General features: G+C 41.1%; 1 protein-coding gene across 2 annotated transcripts; it reads left to right on the forward strand.

Annotated features, from left to right (window-relative positions):
• The first annotated feature begins 10201 nt into the window (after nucleotides 1-10201).
• Nucleotides 10202-21329, forward strand: SERINC3 (serine incorporator 3). 2 transcript variants are annotated; one of them, XM_033153450.1, is made up of 11 exons: nucleotides 10246-10310; nucleotides 12488-12540; nucleotides 13802-13963; nucleotides 14820-14980; nucleotides 15676-15755; nucleotides 16332-16469; nucleotides 17065-17234; nucleotides 18127-18217; nucleotides 18587-18773; nucleotides 19350-19574; nucleotides 20607-21329. In XM_033153450.1, exons 2-11 carry the CDS (start codon nucleotides 12532-12534, stop codon nucleotides 20743-20745), a joined length of 1362 nt encoding a protein of 453 aa, XP_033009341.1. In that variant the 5' UTR covers nucleotides 10246-10310; nucleotides 12488-12531; the 3' UTR covers nucleotides 20746-21329. The 2 variants fall into 2 exon arrangements, with proteins under 2 accessions (XP_033009340.1, XP_033009341.1); XM_033153449.1 differs by lacking the exon at nucleotides 12488-12540 and having other exon boundaries at nucleotides 10202-10310.
• Nucleotides 21330-22555: the final 1226 nt, after the last annotated feature.

The raw sequence follows: 22555 nt of genomic DNA on the forward strand, positions 1-22555 counted from the left end.
AAAAGTGTATATATTAGGGGAAATAAGTATCCATTTTTGTGAGGACTTTTTCAATGCACTATTTTACAAAAATGCAAACTGATGCAGAAATGTGATCAACTGAACTTAATATTAAAATGAGAAACTGAAATGGCCTGATTTGTACATCCCTAGTTCTCAAACTAGCCTATTGCCCCCCTGGACAGAAAGCTCCCTGCTCTCCAGAGTCATCTGCTTTTCTTTCCAGAGAAGTGGCAGCTTTTCCAGAGAAGTGGCTGCTTGAAACCTGTCATGAAATGGAAACTAAACCCTGGATTGCTTTCCAAGCCTAGCAAACATGCTGTGTTAAGTGTTGGCTGCACTCCAACTGTATAATTGGCTTCATACACAGCTAGGATCCAGAGGTAGTGAGATATCGTTTTACACTTAATTGCTCTCAGCTTTTGTGGAGTTAGCTGGTATATTGTAGTGATTATGCGTTACAAAGATGTCTGCAAGTGTAGCATGAAGGCTGGCAACATCAACCCTGCCATGTGGGAATCCCATGCAGACGACTGCAGCGCCTGGCAACAGACAGTCAGGTCATGCATCCACAGCAGTGACCAGAGGAGAAATGACCGCTGGGAGGAGCGCAGAGAGAAGAAAGGCAATGTTGCACCTGCATCAGCAAAACCAGACGCTTTCATCTGCCCCAGCTGCAGCAAAACATGTCTCTCCCTTATTGGTCTCTACAGCCACAGCAGGTGCTGTAACTCTCCAACTGTTTCACCCCTGAAAAGTGCACTTCTCCATTGTCTCCCAAAACAGACAGATGCCAACTCAACTCAATGTGAACTGGGCGGCTGCTGTTTAAACCTTCCCCTGAGCAATAGGTGGCTCTTGAGATAGGTTATCTATCATCTCTGCTGTGTGGGATGATATTAATACTGGCTGCTTTGCGGAGCTGTTGTGTGAAGGTCATTACATTATTATATTGTTACACACACCCCAATTCCATGAGTGGTGAGCAGGGCTTAATTGGAATCCATTTCCTTTGGAATGAGGGAACAGGAAGCTATTGCATTTGGTAATAGCTGTATTTATTTATAAATACAGGCAGCCCCACCCACCCTGTTAATGCAGGGATTATGTTCCAAGGCACCACGCACATTGGTGAAATCACATATAACTGAAACTCACTGAAAAAGTCTGCAAACACCCCCTTCTGCCCCCACCCAGCTCCCATTCTGCCCTTTTAGTGACTTTTCACTTGAGGAGTCATGTTGTTGTTGTTGTTTAGTCGTTCAGTCGTGTCCGACTCTTCGTGGCCCCATGGACCAGAGCACGCCAGGCACTCCTGTCTTCAGTTCACCATAATAAATTGATTCAGGGGGTGCAGTTTACAGGTTACTATAGGGATAATTATTGTGACGGAGATAAATATTAGTAAATATGAAGTCATTAATAGTGCAATGCTCCATTCTACACCATTGCTCTGACGGTCCCTGATGCCCTACCCCCCCCCAAAAAAAACCTCCTGTCACCAACTGGAGTGTCACAGATCTGTCTTCTTCTGGCAGAGAGTGGGGGCAGAGAAAACATTTGTTTCAGCTCAGTCTGTTCTGTTCTTCTGCTCTGCAGAAAGGAATGGACTGTGATAATCTAATACAGACCTCCGTTTAGCCATAGAAATTCTCAGCCAATGCAAGCAGGAAAAGATAACGTTAATCAGATTAATAAGTAAAAACGTTGCCAGGAAAACTCCCAACGGAGAAACAGAATTTCCCCACAAGTGTGGTATTTCCACCCAAACGCGGGATAATGATATTTTAAAATTAACAATACAGGAGACGACTCAAGTCATTTTTTGTGCTTGGGTCAAACAAATCTCAGTGTCACACACACACACACCGGTGGCAACTAACAACAGGTTACCTCTTAATGGTATCCCACAATCTGCCCTACCCTGTGCTAAGCCTGGCCCTACACAGTACAATTATGGAACAATATCCTTTAAGATGTATTCATTTAAAACACTTATGAGCCACTCTTCAGGGAAAGAGTGCAGGAACTGAGCTCCTGCAAGTACCATGTGATGTTCACTCCACATCTGGTCAGAGTCAAAGGTTTGAGTGTGGCAGCACCTGTGCTCTGGGACTATTTCAAACTCCTGCTACCCAGACACGTAAGCAAGTTGTGTACAGTGGTTTTAATTTTTTGCTTATTTGTATCTTGGTAATTGTTTTGCAAGAATTTCTGTACCCCACTTTGATTAAGCAATGTGACATAGAGGTTCCCAGGTGTCTTAAGAAGGAAAGAAACTAATGGTACAAAAGTGCCTTAAGAAACACATCCTATCCATCTTGGGTTTGTTAATTTTTGTCACCAGGGAAGTGTGGACGTGCAAAGAGAAAAGATGGTCACTTTTGAAGCTGCACTAAGGAAGACTCCAAAGAGCTCCCTGCTCCCGCCCCAATGTTTACTCTGTCAAATAGCTATTTATAGCTCTAATAATCTGTGTGGAGATAAAACATTTGTGGGCCCAAATGCTTTCCATCTCTGGGGAATTTCATTCCACAACTATATCCCAGCTACTTCCCAAAGAAAACTCCCTCCCACACTGCTTAACCAGATTTGTTTTAAAATGTGTGTCTCAGACCATTATTATTATTATTATTATTATTATTATTATTATTATTATTATTATTATTATTATTATGTCACCTAATACAAGCAGTCTCTAGGCAACTTATTATTACCAATAGTATTATTAATTTGATTTTGAAGACTATAAAGGAGAGAACTTTTAAAATTTATCTGCCACAAAACATATTTCTCAAATTTCAGTGTTCATCATTCATATCTGGAAGATAGGACACTGAATTGTGTTCTGAAAAATTGTTCTACAGTACTTGCTTTCACTTCACACTTTAAAATCAAAGACCCCACAAAACACATTGGTATAACATTTGCTGTAATAGCAAGACTGTAAGGCGGTATATGTTTTATGTGCTATTTTTGTGTTTTGTCTTAATACCTCATCCAATGGTGTTGAGCACTGGGTGCTTTTAAAATAAAATATGAAATAATAATTCTGAAATAGACACCCTTCTGTATTGATAGAGTCACAGAATTGTGGAGTTAGAAGGGATCCAACCCTCTGCAATGCAGGCTCACTGTACATTTTACTATTCAATGCTACTAGTTCACTTGTACGATGGTCTTCTGCTTGTGCAATGGAAATGCCCTCTCCTCTTCACCCACCTCCAGTCTCCGACCCGTGCACGATCAAAATCAGCTTCAGAACGTGAGGAAAAGAGAGGAGAGGAAGGGAACAACCTGTTGTACAAACGGAACTCCATTTGCACAGCATTGAATACAACCCCAAGGTTCTAAGGTTAGCAGGAAGCCTTCAGTACAGAAGGCTCCAAGCTTCGGATGGTCACCTTCCAAAGTTGGAAGACTGCCTAATCAGTGCAGGGGCAGAGCTAGGATACAGTGGTGCCCTCCCCGTGGAACGCCCTCCCATCAGATGTCAAAGAAATAAACTATCTGACTTTTAGAAGACATCTGAAGGCAGCCCTGTTTAGGGAAGTCTTGTATTTTAATCTTTTGTTGGAAGCCGCCCACAGTGGCTGGGGAAACCCAGCTAGATGGGCGGGTTATAAATAATAATAATAATAATAATAATAATAATAAGTAGTAGTAGTAGTAGTAGTAGTACCGTGTTTCCCCGAAAATAAGACATACCCATAAAATAAGCCGTAGCAGGATTTCTATGCATTTGGGCAATATGCCATACCCCGAAAATAAGCCATAGTGATGCGGCGCCTCACTTAAGACGGCCTGGATAGGCGTGGCTATGCAGCGTACCAACGCGGAGCGGTTAAAATAAGACATCCCCCGAAAATAAGCCATAGTATGTTTTCTTGAGGGGAAAAAAATAAGGCAGTGTCTTATTTTCGGATAGTAGTTGTTGTTGTTGTTGTCGTTTCTCTTCCCAGTCTTCCCTTTCTGTGTGACGTAAACATGTGGCTGGGGAGACCCAGCCAGATGGGCGGGGTACAAATAATAAATTATTATTAAATTATTATTATTAACATGCTTTCAAAAGCCTGATCAGGGCTTAAAGTAATATGACTTATTGGATGTCCCCCCCCCCATTTACTATGACGTTGAGTCTATGAAAATTTGATCAACATTAACCAGTCGGATACTGCGATTAAGCAGTTGGTTCACATTCCTTGCAAGATTTCCTCCAAGGAAAGAAGCACACATTTTATCTCCGTATCAGCCTTTTCAGGTAGGTGAAGCTGAATGACTGGCCCAAGTGAGAACACAATGACATATAAGTCCTGCAGGACCAGATCAAATACCTACCGTATCTGGTTCAGTGTCCTGTTCTTGCAGTGGCCAAACAGGTGTCTATGGGAAGCCCAGAAGAAGGACCAGCAGCACTCTCCCACTGTTGTTCCCAGAGTGCCTCGCAATCGTTTTTTCTTTTCACTACCCTGAACAGTTTGGTGTTATCAGCAAACTTGGGACTCAGCTATACAGCTGCAAATAAAATGTTTTATGTGTGTTTTAAGTGCAATATACAATGTGACCCTAGATGGCGATGGTGAGCCTTATGGAAAATTCAATGTATTTAAAAAAAAACACTTTAAAAAAAAGCATTTGCAGAACGGTTATTATATATGTGTGTAGATTCCACCTATGTCATCTCATTATTCATTTCTAACTCCATTCAACATGAACAAGTTAAAAAAAACACATGCCCAAATACAGAGCTTTGAGTCTGAGTGGGGATTTGAATCCTTTCACTGACCACCACGTGGAATTGGCAAGTAGTGACAATGACAAGATACATAAAACAGATCTACAAGCTGAAATGCAGACATGAGACAGTCGTCTGAATTTTTCTGCGGTCCACTTAGAAGCATTTCTGGAACTTTTGCCTTGGAACCAAGCCAGTTTTGAGTAAACAAGCCCAACTGCAAGAGAAATAATTCATGTTGATATTGTGGTCAGGAGTGTTTGACTGCTAAATTGTCCTGGATTTAGGTTTTGATTTTAATTACTAAGAGGGATGAGAGATTAGAGGGCGAGGAATGAAAGAGTAACCCAGTTCAGTTACCGGTAAATGATTCCCCCTCATCTTAACAAAATTAACAAATTTAGCAAAAGACATAGGAAGAGATGGTTACAGGTGGGTAGCCGTGTTGGTCTGCCATAGTCAAAACAAAATCGAAAATTCTTTCTAGTAGCACCTTAGAGACCAACTGAGTTGGGAAGAGATGTGACTCCCAAGCAGATCATGTGAAACTATTTCATAAGGGGAGGAGCATCCTTTTTGCAAAAATGTAAACAACTCAAAGAAGTGCAACATATTAAGTGCTTCCAAATATTCCTTCAAAATTCTGGAATCTAAAATGTCAGCTGTGATGCCAAGGACAACATACATGATTAAATTACTTACAGGGGCAATGTGACTATTAACTGTTTAATTGGTTCTGTTTGGAAAGATTAGAGTGATCTGAAAAGCAAATTAAAGACCAGCATTGTAAAAGATAAAATGGACATTGTAGTTATTTAAAACCCAATGCTAGATCTCTGGTAGTTCTATGTTTGTTGTAAACTGGCATATGTGCAGCCCATGTCATGTATTGCCTCTACACAGAAAACTCTACACATACATGTTACGTAAGTGGAGAATTGCATTGCAAAATTTGGAGAATTTTGAAAGATGGCTTTGTTTTAGTTTTTCTATTGGTTCTTCCCTTCATTCTACAATTGACTGTGGATTGGAGCTCATTTCATTCTGTCAAATAGGAATTCCTGTCTGACAAGCTATTTATCACAGGCTTCGTAGATTGGGATAACCTTCTGGCATATTCTGGTTCTTTTCCCACAACAGTCAGAAAGCTGATTTCATCCTTATCTCTTTTTAAACACGTGCAGCTGGAGATGATGCAGAACAGAAGCAGGATGCCTGGTGTTGTTGGGAAAGAGCCACTAGAAGGTTCTCTGATGATGTTATCTTTGGAGGCTTTTCCCTATAGCCATTTCCTCCAAGCATTTGACAGAACAGCTCTTTCACCTTTCCAAGCATGCTGTTCATCACGACTAAGGTGGAAATCTTATGCACACTTCTCTGGAAGTAAGCTCCATTGAACACATTAATATTTACTTCTGCTCTGTAATTTGATAACCATAGTATCTACCATTTAGCTAGGGCATGAGTGAACTTCATATCAAATCATATCTGATTGCATTTATTAAACCATTTGGAATTTTTCTTTTTCTTTTTGAATCCATGTCACTTTGTTGTGGAAATGCCAGCCCATACTTCTTCTTTTTTACATTTAATTTGGATTTTTCCCTTACTACAGAAAATGCAGCAAGTAAAAATAACCCATTTTATATCAGTAGTCACTGCTGGGTGGGAGCTCTTTAGTGCTTTGTGAATGTCCATACTTTTTAACATGTCAGTGTGTGGCCTCTTAACACCATTCGTCTACTTCCTACTTTTTAAAAGAATAGGACTTTTTGTAGTTTGCAAAGTGATGGGGAAATGCACCGGAAAGCGAGGGATGAACAAATGGCTAATGGTAAGTGAATAATTGTTATATAGCTGCCTCACAAATGAATCAGAACAAATGTTCAATAGAGACTGGATATAATCTAACCTGCATAGGCTTTGTGCAAGCCAATCAGGATGAATGCTCAATAACCAGGTCATCTGGAGGGACCCTAAATACCAGTTGCTGGGGAGCACACATGGGAACAGTGCTTTCGCACCCAGGTCCTGCTTCTGGGCTTCCTCGAGGCATGTGGTTAGTTACTGTGGTAACAGGATGCTGGACTAGCTGGGCCTTAATATTCAAGGTGCTTCTTAAGACTACCAATAGTTTAACGAAAGCAATAATGAACACCACCACCCCTTTTCTAAAGCAGGTTGCATGATACGAAGGGTGTTTAAGGGAGAAAATAAGAGTAGATTTTTGTCTTAAACTCTCTTCTGGTGCTGAAAACTATTTTCGCGGCTTGAACATGTTTTTTAGAGGCACATTGTTCTTTAACTGGGTATCCCTCATACACGATGAGCCACTATTTAGCACCTGCCAGGGATAGTTGGATCTCAGGACTCTCAACGTAATATGTACAAGCAATAACAGAAAGGAGATTGTAACTAAGGATTGTAACCACACACACAAAATTGTTGACTTCTTTTTGGTCTAAGATCTTCAACAGTACTGGAGATATTCTTCAGATTTACTGAGCTGCACGTATTTCTGAATTACATTCCAGTCATATGGAAGTTATCTGGTGCACAGCACAAATGGCAACTGCAAGCTTATGAGGGCATAAAGGGTTGTTGTTGTTTAGCCATTTAGTCGTGTCTGACTCTTCGTGGCCCCATGGACCAGAGCACGCCAGGCACTCCTGTCTTCCACTGTCTCCTGCAGTTTGGTCAGACTCATGTGGGTAGCTTCGAGAACACTATCCAACCATCTTGTCCTCTGTCATCCCCTTCTCCTTGTGCCCTCAATCTTTCCCAATATCAGGGTCTTTTCCAGGGAGTCTTCTCTTCTCATGAGGTGGCCAAAGTATTGGAGCCTCAGCTTCAGGATCTCTTCTTCCAGTGATCACTCGGGGCTGATTTCTTTAAGAATGGATATGTTTGATCTTCTTGCAGTCCATGGGACTCTGAAGAGTCTCCTCCAGCACCATAATTCAAAAGCATCAATTCTTTGGCGATCAGGCTTCTTTATGGTCCAGCTCTCACTTCCATATATCACTACTGGGTAAACCATAGCTTTAACTATACAGACCTTTGTTGGCAAGGTGATGTCTCTGCTTTTTAAGATGCTGTCTAAGTTTTCTTGCAAGAAGTAGGCGTCTTTTAATTTCATGACTGCTGTCACCATCTGCAGTGATCATGGAGCCCAAGAAAGGAAAATCTCTCACTGCCTCCATTTCTTCCCCTTCTATTTGCCAGGAGGTGATGGGACCAGTGGTGATGGGTACTTACTGGCAAATGAATGCTTATTATGGAATCATAGAATCATAGAGTTGGAAGAGACCACAAGGGGCATCCAGTCCAACCCCCTGCCAAGCAGGAAACACCATCAAAGCATTCCTGACAGATGGCTGTCAAGCCTCCGCTTAAAGACCTCCAAAGAAGGAGACTCCACCATACTCCTTGGCAGCAAATTCCACTGTCGAACAGCTCTTACTGTCAGGTAGTTCTTCCTAATGTTTAGGTGGAATCTTCTTTCTTGTAGTTTGAATCCATTGTCCCGTGTCCGCTTCTCTGGAGCAGCAGAAAACAACCTTTCTCCCTCCTCTATATGACATCCTTTGATATATTTGAACTTGGCTATCATATCACCCCTTAGCCTTCTCTTCTCCAGGCTAAACATACCCAGCTCCCTAAGCCGTTCCTCATAAGGCATCGTTTCCAGGCCTTTGACCATTTTGGTTGCCCTCCTCTGTACACGTTCCAGCTTGTCAGTATCCTTGTTGAACTGTGGTGCCCAGAACTGGACACAGTATTCCAGGTGAGGTCTGACCAGAGTGGAATACAGTGGTACTATTACTTCCCTTGATCTAGATGCAGCCCAGAATTGCATTGGCTTTTTTAGCTGCTGCATCACGCTGTTGACTCATGTCAAGTTTATGGTCTACCAAGACTCCTAGATCTTTTTCACGTGTACTGCTCTCAAGCCAGGTGTCACCCATCCTGTATTTGTGCCTTTCATTTTTTTTGCCCAAGTGTAGTACTTTACATTTCTCCCTGTTAAAATTCATCTGGTTTGCTTTGGCCCAGTTCTCTAATCTGTTAAGGTCATTTTGAAGTGTGATCCTGTCCTCTGGGGTATTAGCCACCCCTCCCAATTTGGTGTCATCTGCAAACTTGATCAGGATGCCCTCAAGCCCATCATCATCTAAGTCATTGATAAAGATGTTGAATAAGACTGGGCCCAAGACAGAACCCTGTGGCACCCCACCAGTCACTTCTCTCCAGGATCAAGAGGAACCGTTAATGAGTACCCTTTGGGTTCGGTCAGTCAGCCAGTTACAAATCCACTGAATGGTAGCATTGTCTAGTCCGCATTTTACCAGCTTCTTTACAAGAATATCATGGGGCACCTTGTCAAAGGCCTTGCTGAAATCAAGATAGGCTACATCCACAGCAAATCAAGATAGGCTACATCAGTACTGTTCCTGCATGCAAAGGTGTTTTGTTTGTTTGTTTGTTTGTTTGTTTGTTTTGCAGCACCCACACATTTTGCCAGCCCATACTCCTCCATCCACATTTAATCTGGATTTACCATTTCTGGGGGAAATCCAAAAAGGAAAACTGTTGCCCAAGTCCAGCATGAAATATTTTAACAAACTGCTCGCAAATTGAGGCCATCATTTTAGTGGTTTGACAATTTAGCAACACAAACACACTTTTATATAAATAAAAAGTTAACTAATTTTGGACGCACTTTGGGTGGAGATCAGTTCAATGTTTCTGCACCCCCGTGGGGAACAAGCCACCGGGCGTCACATTCCAAGTGAGCAGAAATGTGAAAGCAAATTTTATTTATTTATTTATTTTAAATTTTATTTATTTGGTTTTTCAGATTAAATTTTTACTTTGCTTTTGAGCAACACTGGCTGAAGCTAAGGAGCAACTGCGGAAACGACATTAAGGCTGCAGAGCAAGGCAGGTGACGAAATAAGCGCCTGGTCCCAGGTAACGCCATCCTGCAGGCGCAGCCCATCCACCAAGCAAGCTCTGAAGAGGCTGTTGCCATGGGAACCGTTCGCACCAACGACGGCTAATTCCATTGAAGATAGGCGACGGGGGGGGGAAGGACCCTTCTCCTCCGTCCCACCCCCTCGAAGAGACTAATAACAATAATAGGCCAATCGCTGACAATAAACGCTTGTCCCTTAAAAACCTTATAGCCAATCAGCGTCGCTCATGGTCATTGCGTCACCGCCAACCCAGCCGCACACCCCTCCTTCTTGTTTTTTTTGTTTTGTTTTTTCCCCCCTTTTCCGGCCTCGCGACAGGCTGGGCCTCGCCTCTCCATTGGTCGGCTGCTCAGACCCCACCCCCGATGATCGGGACTGCGGCACCCGGCCAATCAGCGCGGCCCGGAAGGGTGGCGGCGTCGACCACAGAGCCAACAACAACAACGACTGCCGCAGAATCGGCTGCGGCGGCGCCAGGCCCGGAGAGGAAGGGGACGAAGTGAAGCGGAAGTGCCCGCGCGGGGGAAGGCAGAGAGCGAAGGGGCTGCGTTGCCGCCATGGGGGCCGTTCTAGGGGTTTGTTCCGTGGCCAGCTGGGTAAGTACCTGTGGGGAGAAGGTCGGGTAGGCCCCGCCGGGAGGCTGCTTCCGGATGGAGGGAAGTAGGCCTCGTCGTTCCCCATCCCGTTTCCGACCTCCAGTGGGTGTCAGGGTTGCCGCCGTTTCCCACGGAGGCTGAGGGGGGTGGGCTCGACAGACGTTCCCAGGTGCCTTTTGCGGCTCTGGGGTTCAAAGCGAAACCTCCGTGTCTAGGAGCACTATACCTCTTATTATAAATACCTCGACAAATAATTCATTGTCCAGGTTTGGCTGCTGGTCTAAACGGACCTTGAGGCCGCATTCCGATGCCCGTTTTTACCCGCGAGTAAGCCCCACTCAAGTTCACTGAGGCTTGCTTCTGTGTAGATATGCTTTCATTTCGCCCTGTTAGGCCGATCCAGTTTCGTTTGTATAATTGTGTCTTTATTTATTTATTTATTTATTTATTTATTTGAATTTGTATATCACTCTTCCTCCAAAGATCACAAGGTGGTTTGTAACATAAAGATACAAAATTCAGCACACAAAATACACAATAAGAATAAGAACAAACCAATAACACTCCCCCTCCACACACACATTTATAAGGCCACATAGAATGTTGGTCAGCCTAAAGATGTCATGAAGGCGCCAGACAAGCCTCCCTGCAGAGAGTATTCCGTAAAGGGGGTGGGGAGCCATCCCATTCTTAAGTTCCCACACTCCAGAACTCTTGTGGTGAAGGAGGTACACAAAAAAAGGCCTCAGATGATGGTCACAGGATCCAGGGCGTTTTGCAATACTGGGCTTCCCTGGTATTACAAAAATGGAACGAAAACTAGTAATGGCAGGTTAACATCAAATCGGAAACAGGATAGGGTGTTTGGATTTTCACTCTTGTAATACGGCAGCGGTTCTCAAACTTATTTTTTTGTGGGATACTTTAGAATTGCTCAGATTTCAGTGGATGGTTTAATAAAACTTATTTTTGATCTGCATTGTAGAGCAAACACACACCTTGCTTTTGGATTAAGTTTGAAGATACATAATTGAATTCCCCTACCCCCCCCCCTCAGTGCAAGCTTCATTGTCAGAAGCAGTGCTATCACTATCCTTGGACTAGGTTGCTGAAAGGGGCCTGGTATTTTGTTTAGTGAGAAACTGCTAGTCTGCACCAGTGTTGTATCAAGAAAATCACAGGCTACCGTTTGAAAACCTCTTGATATGCTACATTCCTGTACTGCATACAAAGAAGTATTACACCCTTTTTGGCATATGTTTAATATTTCTTATCTATAGCTTAAAAAAATAATTCTGGAAGTGGTTGTAGTCCTAAGCATTGGATTGGGGGGGGGTGTATTTTTTTTAAATTATTTTTGCCTACTGTTTGTCTTTATGGCAAGGAAGGAGAGTTCATTTGGACTGTGGTTCTCTTTCCTTGCCTTGCCAGGACCTGTGGTTTCATCTCTAGGAATAATGTTAGTTCCTCAGCCAGGAAATGGTGGCTTAGTCATAGCCTTCTCAGCACGTTGACACCTAACATTTATCCATGAGCTTATTCCTGTGTAAGCAGGTATTACAAATCCAGTATTAGGTGACTGTCCTTTTTATTAACTTTCTTGGTCTGGCTGCATTTGGCTGTTTTGGATGGGTTTAGTAGATGACCCTAAATTTATATATAATTTTTTTAAAAAACTAGGATCTCTACAAGCACAATCGTGGTATGTTCAGAATACAGAATGTGTGTTCATCAGCAGTAGGAGTGAGGCATTTTAGAATAAGCAAGCTTAATTCAGATTAAGTGATGGTAAATAGGCAACATCTCTTTAAATAAGGGAGAGCTATTATAGCCAGTTGAACAAAGGATGATTTCACATTTCTTGTCATCAGCAAGGGCATGAGGCTTAACATTAGCAGCTATAACTTGGAGTTATAGCAGCTCTAACTCCCTCCAAAGTGAATCCAAATATTAAGACTTTTTATTACATGAAAGTAAGCTTTTTCGTGCTGCCAAGTTATCAAATGTTTTGTAATTCACTGAAATGATGGCATCCATTTGCAAAGCAGTTCCATGCGCTTGAAATAACAGAAAGTTGTACGGAGATATTCCTCAGCGTTTCCATGACCTCTCAGAGTAGTGTAGAAATGAGTTACCTCGTCACCGCCAGTTTGAGTTGCCTATTTTTCTTTTTCCAGTAGTAGTTTGGAGTTAGTCCCTATCAAGAGAGAGTTATGTGCATATGTGCAAGGTATTGTGTTCCTTTGTTTTCAGGCATGAGTAAATGGAGTGTGCAGTGTGTGTGTGCATGAACCTGAGGCATGAGTCGTGGGCATGTGCAACTAACAATAAACATGCACTACAATAGTTTTACAGCTTCCACTTCATTGATTCTTAAAGTGGCTGCTAGGGTATTCCAATGTACCTGTGAGAACTCTTAATATGCCACTAGAAAGAAGTTTACTCAAAAGCTGCTGTAAGACAAAGGCACTCATCTGTTCAGGTAGCAACCCATAGTGTGGCAATAAAATATACATTAAACAGCACATTCCAGAATAAAACAAGATGGATAAAGTATAACCAACAATTTAAATTGGAACTAGCAGTTGCTTTTTTTCCTCTTAAATCAACCAAAAAGGCTGCCAGACATTGACTGCTCTTTTTATGAAACACGAGGCTTAAAGCGCTTGTTTGTGGATGAACCAGTTTGAGTTTTCTTTTTGTTCTTGTGACTGCCCAGATATATGACTTGTTATAGAATATTTTAATATATTTCAATCTTATTTTTGTATGGCTCTAAGAATTTTCTACAAATCATCTAGTTAGGGGTGCTCCTTGATCCAGTGTGCAGATGGGGTCAGTAGCAAAGGGCACAATTTTCTAGCTCTGGCTGATTCTCCCAACTACAACGCTATCTGACAAAGCTACAGTTTGAAAAGCCATTTTAAATTTAGAGAATGGTTTATCAGTAGAGAAATGGCACAAACCATTGTGAAAATCCGTCAGCCATTAAGGAACATGTTGTGGTTTATGATTCTTTTACGTACACAATTTGGACATAGTGCTAAACCATACACTCTTTCTCTTTCTAAAAACCAACCAAACCTCTTGTACTTGCTGATCGGAAAGTCGGCAGTTCGAATCCCCATAACAGGGTGAGCTACCTTTGCTCTGTCCTAGCTCCTGCCAACCTGGCAGTTTGAAAGCACCCCAGTGCAAGTAGATAAATAGGTACCATTGTGGTGGGAAGGTAGGCAGTGTTTCCGTTGCGCCAGAAGTGGTTTAGTCATGCTAGTCACATGACCTGGAGAGCTATCTGTGGTCAAACGCCGGCTCCCTGGGCCTGAAAGCGAGATGAGCGCCACAACCCCATAGTCGCCTTTAACTGGGCTTAACTGTCCAGGGGTGCCTTAACTTTTTTAAAACCTTTTAGATTCAATTGACTGTACACAGTATGTACTTTGTATGTAAGAGTTAACGCTTAAGATAATATTTTAATTTCCATTCTACAGATACCATGCCTGTGCAGCGGTGCATCATGTTTGCTGTGTCGCTGTTGTCCCAACAGCAAGAATTCTACGGTGACTCGGCTTATTTATGCCTTCTTGCTTCTACTAAGTACTCTTGTTGCTTGTATCATGCTGGCACCAGGAATGGAAATGCAGCTGAAAAAGGTACTGAGACTTTTTGTGACTGTGTCTGTAACACAAGTCACAATGCACAGATTCACCTACATATCATATGGCATGCAACAGAGACTGAAATACAAGATGATAGTATTTTTATTAGACTCTTGCTGTAAGAAGGGAAGGGCAAGTGGATTGTTTGACTGGGCTCGTATTCCAGTGTCCTATCTCAGCTAATATTGGAAGAATGTTCCATGTATAAGCTGAAGATCTTTAGATTTTTTTTGTTAAGCTTCAGTCAGCTGCCTTATGCAATCTCTCTTCAAATGCTATTTCACTAGGATTCTCTGGTTTGCTGCAATAGTAGTCTTTCCCTGCTTAGGTGTGTACCTCTTTTGCATGTTGGTGGTTGGGGGCCCTGGGTCTTTCAACTGATACTTTATTGTGTTCAGTTAAATATGAGTTTGTGTTATGTCACTGCATTAAAATCATATGAATTGGGTCACCTAATCCAACCCCTTGAAATGCAGGAATCCCAACTAAAGCATCCATGACTGATGGACATCCAACCTCTGCTTTAAAACCCTTCAATGAAGGAGAGTCCACAACCTCCTGAAGGGTTATGAAACTTCTAGTCTGTCTACCATAACACAGGGTGATTTATGTGTAGTTTGTGGGCTTTATGAAGCCCCAAAATACTATAAAACGGGCCACCCACTTGGTAGTGCAAAGAGAACACCAGCTTTCATTTTTCATTAGCATTTCAAATCTTGTTGAGCAATGGAAGCAAATCTTGTTGAGCAATGGAAAGTTCAGTAAAATTGTGTGTTATTATTTTGTACGGTGCCTTCAAAGTCTGCTTCAGCTGAGAAAAATCTTGGGATTTGTTGCTCTCTTCTTTCAGGTGCCTGGATTTTGTGATAAGTTGGTTCACTGTGAAGAATTGGTTGGATACAGAGCAGTCTACCGAGTCAGTTTTGCCATGGCGGTGTTTTTCTTTCTCTTCTCACTAATCATGATACAAGTGAAATCAAGTAAAGATCCAAGGGCTTCTGTACATAATGGGTAGGTTGGGAATGTGGACTGGTCTCTTCTTTCCTCTGCCCAGAGCATTAAACTCATAAGCGTAGAAAATGGCCAAGTGAATATGTTCATGTTTTACTGAGTGGGAGCTAGTGCCCCCGTGAGGCGAAAGAGAGGTATAATCACTAGCATCTACTTTAAAAAGATACTCATAGACTTAACAGCAAAGTCCAGTTAAATATATTCTAGCATTTGTGGGGCAGGGTGGTGGGGTTTATGTTCACTGGATACAAGGCATTAAGTGGGCAATTTTGATGGGGCTTTCCTTTGAGGTGTTAACCTAACACTTCCATTTGGGGCTCATCAGTCCTTGGCTCCTGAGTGCTTCCCCATTCTCCTGTGAGATGGAGCAGGCAGGCAGGCAGGCAGGCCTTGGTGGAGATCTGGGACCATGTTCTCACCCCTGGGTTAGGGTCTCTAGGAAGGGATCACCAGGGGGTTATTTACCAGGAGCAGGGAAACGTACAGTATCTAAAAAGACAATACACCATGAATCTCTTGAAGTAGACATGGGGCTTCCTTTTAGCTAGTGAGATTAAAATTGCAACCCTAGTAATTATGCAGGCATATACGTGACCACCTATCTTTATAATACTTTGGCACACCCCTTAAAGGTGCTTGGCTTTGTTAGCTTAATAGAAATTATTCTAATCAGTGTTCTGTTTTTTCAAAAACAGGTTTTGGTTCTTCAAAATAGCTGCCATTGTTGGCATCATGGTTGGAGCATTTTACATTCCAGAAGGACCTTTCACAACAGGCAAGCATTGATGGATGAGGAAATAGAATTTCCCTTAGCTGTTGCTATTAAGTGATGCATTTGGTATTCAATAAAGTGTCTTATTAAGAGTTGATTCAGTTGTGCTCATGCCTCGGGGGGTGACTTATGAGTTCATAGAGTAGTCACAACTATGGTGACAGCTCGTATTTTGCTGAACTGTTCTTTTTAAAAGAATTGGGTTCATGAAGAGCTGGGGGTTATTAAATGCAAAAGTTTTTAGGAGCATATACACTTTCCCACCCACTTAGCAGATAAAGGGCTGGATTCACCTAATGAGCTCTGTAAGCCAAAGCGTACACAACAGGACTTTTCTCCTTTTGCCCTGTGTGCCCCTGTTACTTAAAATTGACTTGGAGTGGGTCAGGAGAACACCAAGAATAGTGTACAGAGGACAGAAAGGGGGGATGGTTCTGTCTGGCAAGTTGAAATGCTTGGGAGGAAACATTCATCATAGCAAGATGCTGAATTCAACCCAAAGGCTCTATAACTTCCTTTAAATATATTCAGCCAGAGGTTGTTAAGAGGTTGATTATAACATTCTCCTATTCTTTCTAGCGTTGTTTGCCATTGGCACTTGTGGGGCCTTCTGCTTCATTTTAATCCAGCTGGTACTGCTTGTTGATTTTGCGCACTCCTGGAATGAATCCTGGGTTGAACGAATGGAAGAGGGAAACTCCAAATGCTGGTATGCAGGTAAGTGCCGTTTAACTAGTGAGTAGCAAAAATCAGCAAGAGGCAAGAAGTTTAGTATTAAACTCCATGTTTATTAGCCAACGTTTCAGCATTGTTGATAAAACAAGTTCGTGCCTAGTGAAATAAATGGGATCCACACAACCTCTGCTAAACATTGTTGCTTAAATGCTATCACTGTAGCAAGGTATGTATTGGGTGTTGCATAAGAAGTTGTGACATTCGGAATGAAGGATATGTCATTTAAATCTTAACTTTGCCAACATCTTGCCTGCCTCTGAGCAAACCAGGTAGCTGCTCTTCTTACATTATGGAGAAAATATGTGAGATGTTGGTGTGATTGTATAGCACTTTTAAATATTAAATGTGTTTATTAGTAAAAAGTTGTGAAGGCAGTCATATACCGGTAAGCTAAGAAAATGCTTTATAACTAATTTGTGGTATTATATTATGCAAGCCCTGCGGAATGTCAGTATTTCCCATGGAGAGGGATAGTATTTTCCTATTTGAAACAAAGTCTTAATAGGTGTTCTGATAATCTTTTGAAAAACTGCATTGTAATTTAACAATTGAATGTTGAAATGTTCTTTTTCTTTAGCTCTGTTGACATGTACTGGCCTTTTCTACACCCTGTCCTTTATTGCCGTTGTGCTCTTCTATGTCTTCTACACAAAACCTGATGCCTGTACGGAGAACAAGTTTTTCATCAGTTTTAATATGCTTGTCTGCATTGCTGTGTCAATCACATCAGTCCTTCCAAAAGTCCAGGTATGATGAATTCTGCATTGAATTATTGTGTGGGATATAGGTTAGGCTGACTTATTCGAGCTTTTATAAATATCCTTAGTTAGATGTGGTTTTTTATCTTGCAAACACTCAGGAGGAGTAGGTGAGTGAGTGGGGCAAAACAGACTATATACCCTTTGGTAAAGCTGTATAACATTTGTTGATATTGCTGGAGGGAATGATGGTCATGTAATGTACTGTTTTGGTGCCACTGAACTACAACTAGTTGAGGATCAGTATACAGTGGTACCTCTGGTTAAGTACTTAATTTGTTCTGGAGGTCCGGTCTTAACCTGAAACTGTTCTTAACCTGAAGCACCACTTTAGCTAATGGGACTTCCCGCTGCTGCTGCACCACCAGAGTACGATTTCTGTTCTTATCCTGAAGCAAAGTTATTAACCTGAAGCGTTATTTTTGGGTTAACGGAGTCTGTAACCTGAAGCGTATGTAACCCGAGGTACCACTGTAATGTTTAGTTGACTGCATTGAGACGCAACATGACAGCAGACATTTTATGCCAGGGCTGGGGAACACAACTAGCAAGATTGCATAGTCATTCATAGAAGAGTTGCTTGCAAGAAACAGATTTGGATATTGAAAGAAGAGTCTGGAGGCTGTACTAAAATACATGAAATATATGGGTAGGGGTGGCATGAGAAAAGTAACTCTTGCCCATGGAAACTGAAATATTTCTCATCAGTTCTCCAGGTAGTTCTTGTGCCTCTACTCATGCTTCATATTCCCCTTTGTACAGAAGCCTTAAGTTGTAGTGAAAGTTTCCAGTCAAGGCTAACTAACATGGAGTTAAACAAAAAAGTAATCTACATGGTTCAGGTACAATTCAGTTATATAAAATTTGCTTGTCTCAAACAGGAACACCAGCCTCGTTCTGGCCTTCTCCAGTCTTCTATCATTACTCTCTACACAATGTACCTCACTTGGTCAGCCATGTCCAATGAGCCTGGTAAGCTTTCATAAATAAGTGCAGACAATTGTGCCTTCAAAACAACAATGGTAGTGGAGACAGTTGCGAAGAAATAAAAATATACTGAATCTTTGAGTGTATTAGGAATTGGAACCCTGCAGGCTTCTAAAAGATGCTGTTTGGTTAAGTATGAAGGCAACAAATAATCTCTTGTCCGGCTACTTCACATCTGCAAATCATATATCCTTTGTGAGTTCATGATGGGGGAAGAATTAGAACAAATTCCTTAGAAGGAAGTTTTTATAGAGCATTTTCAGTATGGCAGGCAAAGAGATCCTGGGTGTATTACTAGGCTATAAACTCTCAGAGTGAACACTATTTTATAAATCTATGGAATTTATTTTCCAGAACGCATCTGTAACCCAAGTCTTCTGAACATCATCAGCCAGATAGCTGCTCCTACTTCCATCCCAGCAAATGTAACTGCTATTGTACCTCCTGTTGTTCCTACACCTGGACCACAAAAGCTGCAGTGGTGGGATGCACAGAGCATTGTTGGACTTACAGTCTTTGTACTTTGTCTCTTGTATTCCAGGTAAGATTTGATCTCTGTAGCTTCAAAACCTCAGGCAGATTCTTGAGAATCACATCTTAGGTTTAGGTGTAATGAACAGGTAGCTGCTGTGTTTTGAATCAAGGGAAACATTAACTGAACATGAAGTTAGGCACATTTCATCATATTGTTGGAGCAGTAGGGCATCTTATGCCATAAATAAAGTATTTGAGCTAGACCTCAACTGTAACTGAATTCCATGAATTTTTATCTCTTCCCAGCATGGCCGGTGGTCAAGAAAGTTGGGAGTTGTAGTCCATCCATTTCTAAAGGGCCATAGTTTTCCCACCCGTTCTAAGGATTTTTAATGTATTTTTTACTCTTGTAATTCATTCCTCCTCCCAGAGCTGAAAGCAGATTATACGTTTTCCAGCAGTCTCGTTTCCAAGCAGCTTACATAGCCAGGTCTACTTAGCATCCGTGTAGAATTGCATTACGTACTTACAGATTCAGGTGTTCTTGGGCACTTTGAAAAAGGCTAAACAATTTTCTGGTAGATTTCAACTTTCTTATTCAATCTGAAACATTTAACACCCTCTTCCTTGAACTGTTTTGCAGTATCCGATCTTCCAACAACAGTCAAGTGAGCAAACTGACTCTGTCGACAAGTGACAGCGTCATTTTGGACGATACTACCGGAACTGGTAGCGATGTAGAAGATGGAGAAATTCGCCGGGTCCCGGATAATGAAAAAGATGGTGTCCAGTATAGTTATGCCTTCTTCCACTTCATGCTGTTTCTTGCCTCCCTGTATATCATGATGACTCTTACTAATTGGTACAGGTAAGAATAGCCTAGTGGAGATTTAATCAGATATTGTTGCTGACAAGTGCAGTGAGGATATCATAATCATCTCAAATATTAACTACTATTTTAAAATTTACTTTCTTAAAAAATAGGAACCTAGGAATCTGCCTTATACCAAGTTGGACATTAGTCCATGTTGCTCAGTATTGTGCACACTGACTGGCAGCATCTTGCCAGGTTTTCAGATTGTCTTTCCCAGCCTTGCCTAGAGATGCAAGGGAAACTATCTGATCTTCCACAATTACTGAATAATAGTATTCTTTGACTGCTTTAATGCCGAGAGCTTTACATGCATTCCCTGTAATCTTGCAACAGCTTTGTAATGAAAGTCGGTTATTCCCATGTGTGTGTGGCTTACCTAAAGTCACCCTGTGAGTTAAGCAGGAAGCTTCCAGCTCATAACATGTGCTTTAATATGCTGCTTCTAGTTGTGTATCAGAATTGTAGGACTTGTATCTCTATAAAGTAGGATAGGTACTTGGTGTATCCGAGCTCTTTTTATTGTTCATAGTTAAAGATGGTTATCTGACTGTAATGAATTCATAAGTATCTAATGAAGTATATTAGTAGTCTCATTTCCCAGCCTTGCTGATGGTTGGAATTAAGAGAATTATCACTGAGTGCACAATAGATATGTGCATAGCCAAATTAAGTTTGAAATAAAGGTAGTGGCATAGTACCTGCTTCAGTCTGTATGACTGCTGCACATATATCTTGTCATACAGCTGAATCTCTTTTTGTTTTTCCCGTTAAGCCACTGTAATATTCCAGCTCTGACTATTAACTCATTAAGCCAGATAGTGCTCTTATGCTTCAAACTGCACGACATCTCAACTGCTATCCCGCTCAGGCACTGACAGGAAGAAACAGTTGCTTTCATGGGACTTACTTCTGAGTAGACATGGTTACAATGGTCCTTTTAGTCACCCTAACTCCTAGTTTCTTGCATGAATAAATTAGGCTTTAAGTTAAGGCTTAATTCATTTTTACCATTTATTCATTCCACAGCCCTGATGCCGAATTCAAAACTCTGACAAGCAAGTGGCCAGCTGTCTGGGTGAAGATCTCCTCCAGCTGGGTTTGTCTCCTCCTCTATCTCTGGACCTTAATGGCACCTCTTGTCCTTCCTAATCGGGACTTCAATTAAACGATAATTTCTCTGAAAGCATAGAAACATGAAGTTCCTCTCTGCTGAAAGCCAAATGGTCTGTATCGCTTCTTGGAGCCAAGGCTCCAGCCATCTCTCCTGCAACATATACAGATGAATAGAAAGCTGCTAACTTGTATAATGCTTGATGCAAAAATCTAAGCTCTGTACATTTTGATATGTTTAAATGAAAGCTAGCTTTACCATTAGTCTACAGCTGTGCTGTTTGATACCGTAAAAAAGCCAGTAGTGTAAACAACAAGAGTTGAAAGAAAAATTGCTTGAGCTTAAAGTAATATATTTTAAAGTTATTCCAATGCTTCAGTATATGGAAGTGAAAGCCATACTGCAGGTGTACATTCCATTTCAAGAAAACATGTTTAATTGTGTATTAACATACAGAATGTTTTTCTCAATGGAGCAGCATGTTATATAGTATGGGAAGTTCAAATTAGCAATTTTTGGATCACTGTAGAAGACCAATTTTATAGATAAATTCTACTGAACTTTAGTATTTGTCAGTTAATTCCAAATGAAGTATCTACTATGCTTTAATTAAATTATATTAAAATAATTTGAAGTGCTTTTTTGTCCAATATTTGCGATGTGAGTAAAAGCCAGTGCATCCTTTTGTCAACCTTGGTATTTGCACTATAAACATATTTGATTAAAATTACCTGTTCAGTGTCTTTTTATTTTGGGTAGAGGTATGAAAAATCCTATCTTTTCAAACCACAGTTCAGAGAAATCCATTCATGTCTGGAAATGGGGGTAATGAGCACCACAGAATGGAAGATCAGTTGTTCTCTCCCTGAGCTGCTATTAAAAAAATTAATACAATCCCCTCATTTCACATACCTTGTTGAATCCTTTGTGACTTCAGAAGGCAGTCAAATCCCATTGTGTTAACTGTATTTACTGATACACTTGGAATTTAAAATTGATTCAGTGAGGAAGCAAATATTGTCTTGAAATAACGAGGCCGTTTTAAGGTAGATGGTTTAATGTCCACTCATGCATAAACTATTCCTTTTATAAAATGCAATATAAAAATAAATTCTCACAGGTGTATACTGTAACCAAACACCTGACTTCTACATACAGCAAAAGGCAAAACAAATACTGAAACAATTTACTGTACTTAGCAAAATGCCAAGACTGACTGACGGAACAGTAGAAATAAAGCACCTCAACTACTATTCTGGAAAAAAACCTCAAAAAAATTAATAGTGCCTGTCAAGCCCACAGTATAAATTCAAGTATCTTTCATTTTCTGTTAGACTTAAAGGCAATTTGACAATTGTGGTAGGTTACCAATGTCTCTTTCTTAAGGCCTGGTACTGTTTCAATATGACCAAATAATTTCTTAAAGGTTGAGCATACATTAGATATATTAGCTGCTAGTATCTCCACTTCAAAAATTAGTGCATTAATATAGACATAATACCTGAACTTTAACTTCTGTAACAGTACGCTAGTGGTTTAATTTGCCCCAAACTTAGAGGAACTGTTTAAATTAAAAGATGAGTTTAGATCTTTTTCTGCACAATGAACTTTGTCATTCAGTATCACGGGTTTTCACACTTCTTACATGCACAGGAGCTACCTGTGGCTGCCAGAAGAAATATTTACACCTAGTATATCCATTTCAGAATACTTGTAAAAAGCTTTGAATAATAATAAAACCAGTTTCAAATGCCTATCATGGCCTATTTTGATAACATACCACATAGTATAGTCAATGGGGCCCCTAGTTCAAGCACACAAAATTGCTTCACCTTTTGGCAATACAGAGGCAGATGGTTATGCC

This window comes from Lacerta agilis, chromosome 6 (genome assembly GCF_009819535.1).
Source record: "Lacerta agilis isolate rLacAgi1 chromosome 6, rLacAgi1.pri, whole genome shotgun sequence".
In the NCBI taxonomy this organism is placed as follows: Eukaryota; Metazoa; Chordata; class Lepidosauria; order Squamata; family Lacertidae; genus Lacerta; species Lacerta agilis.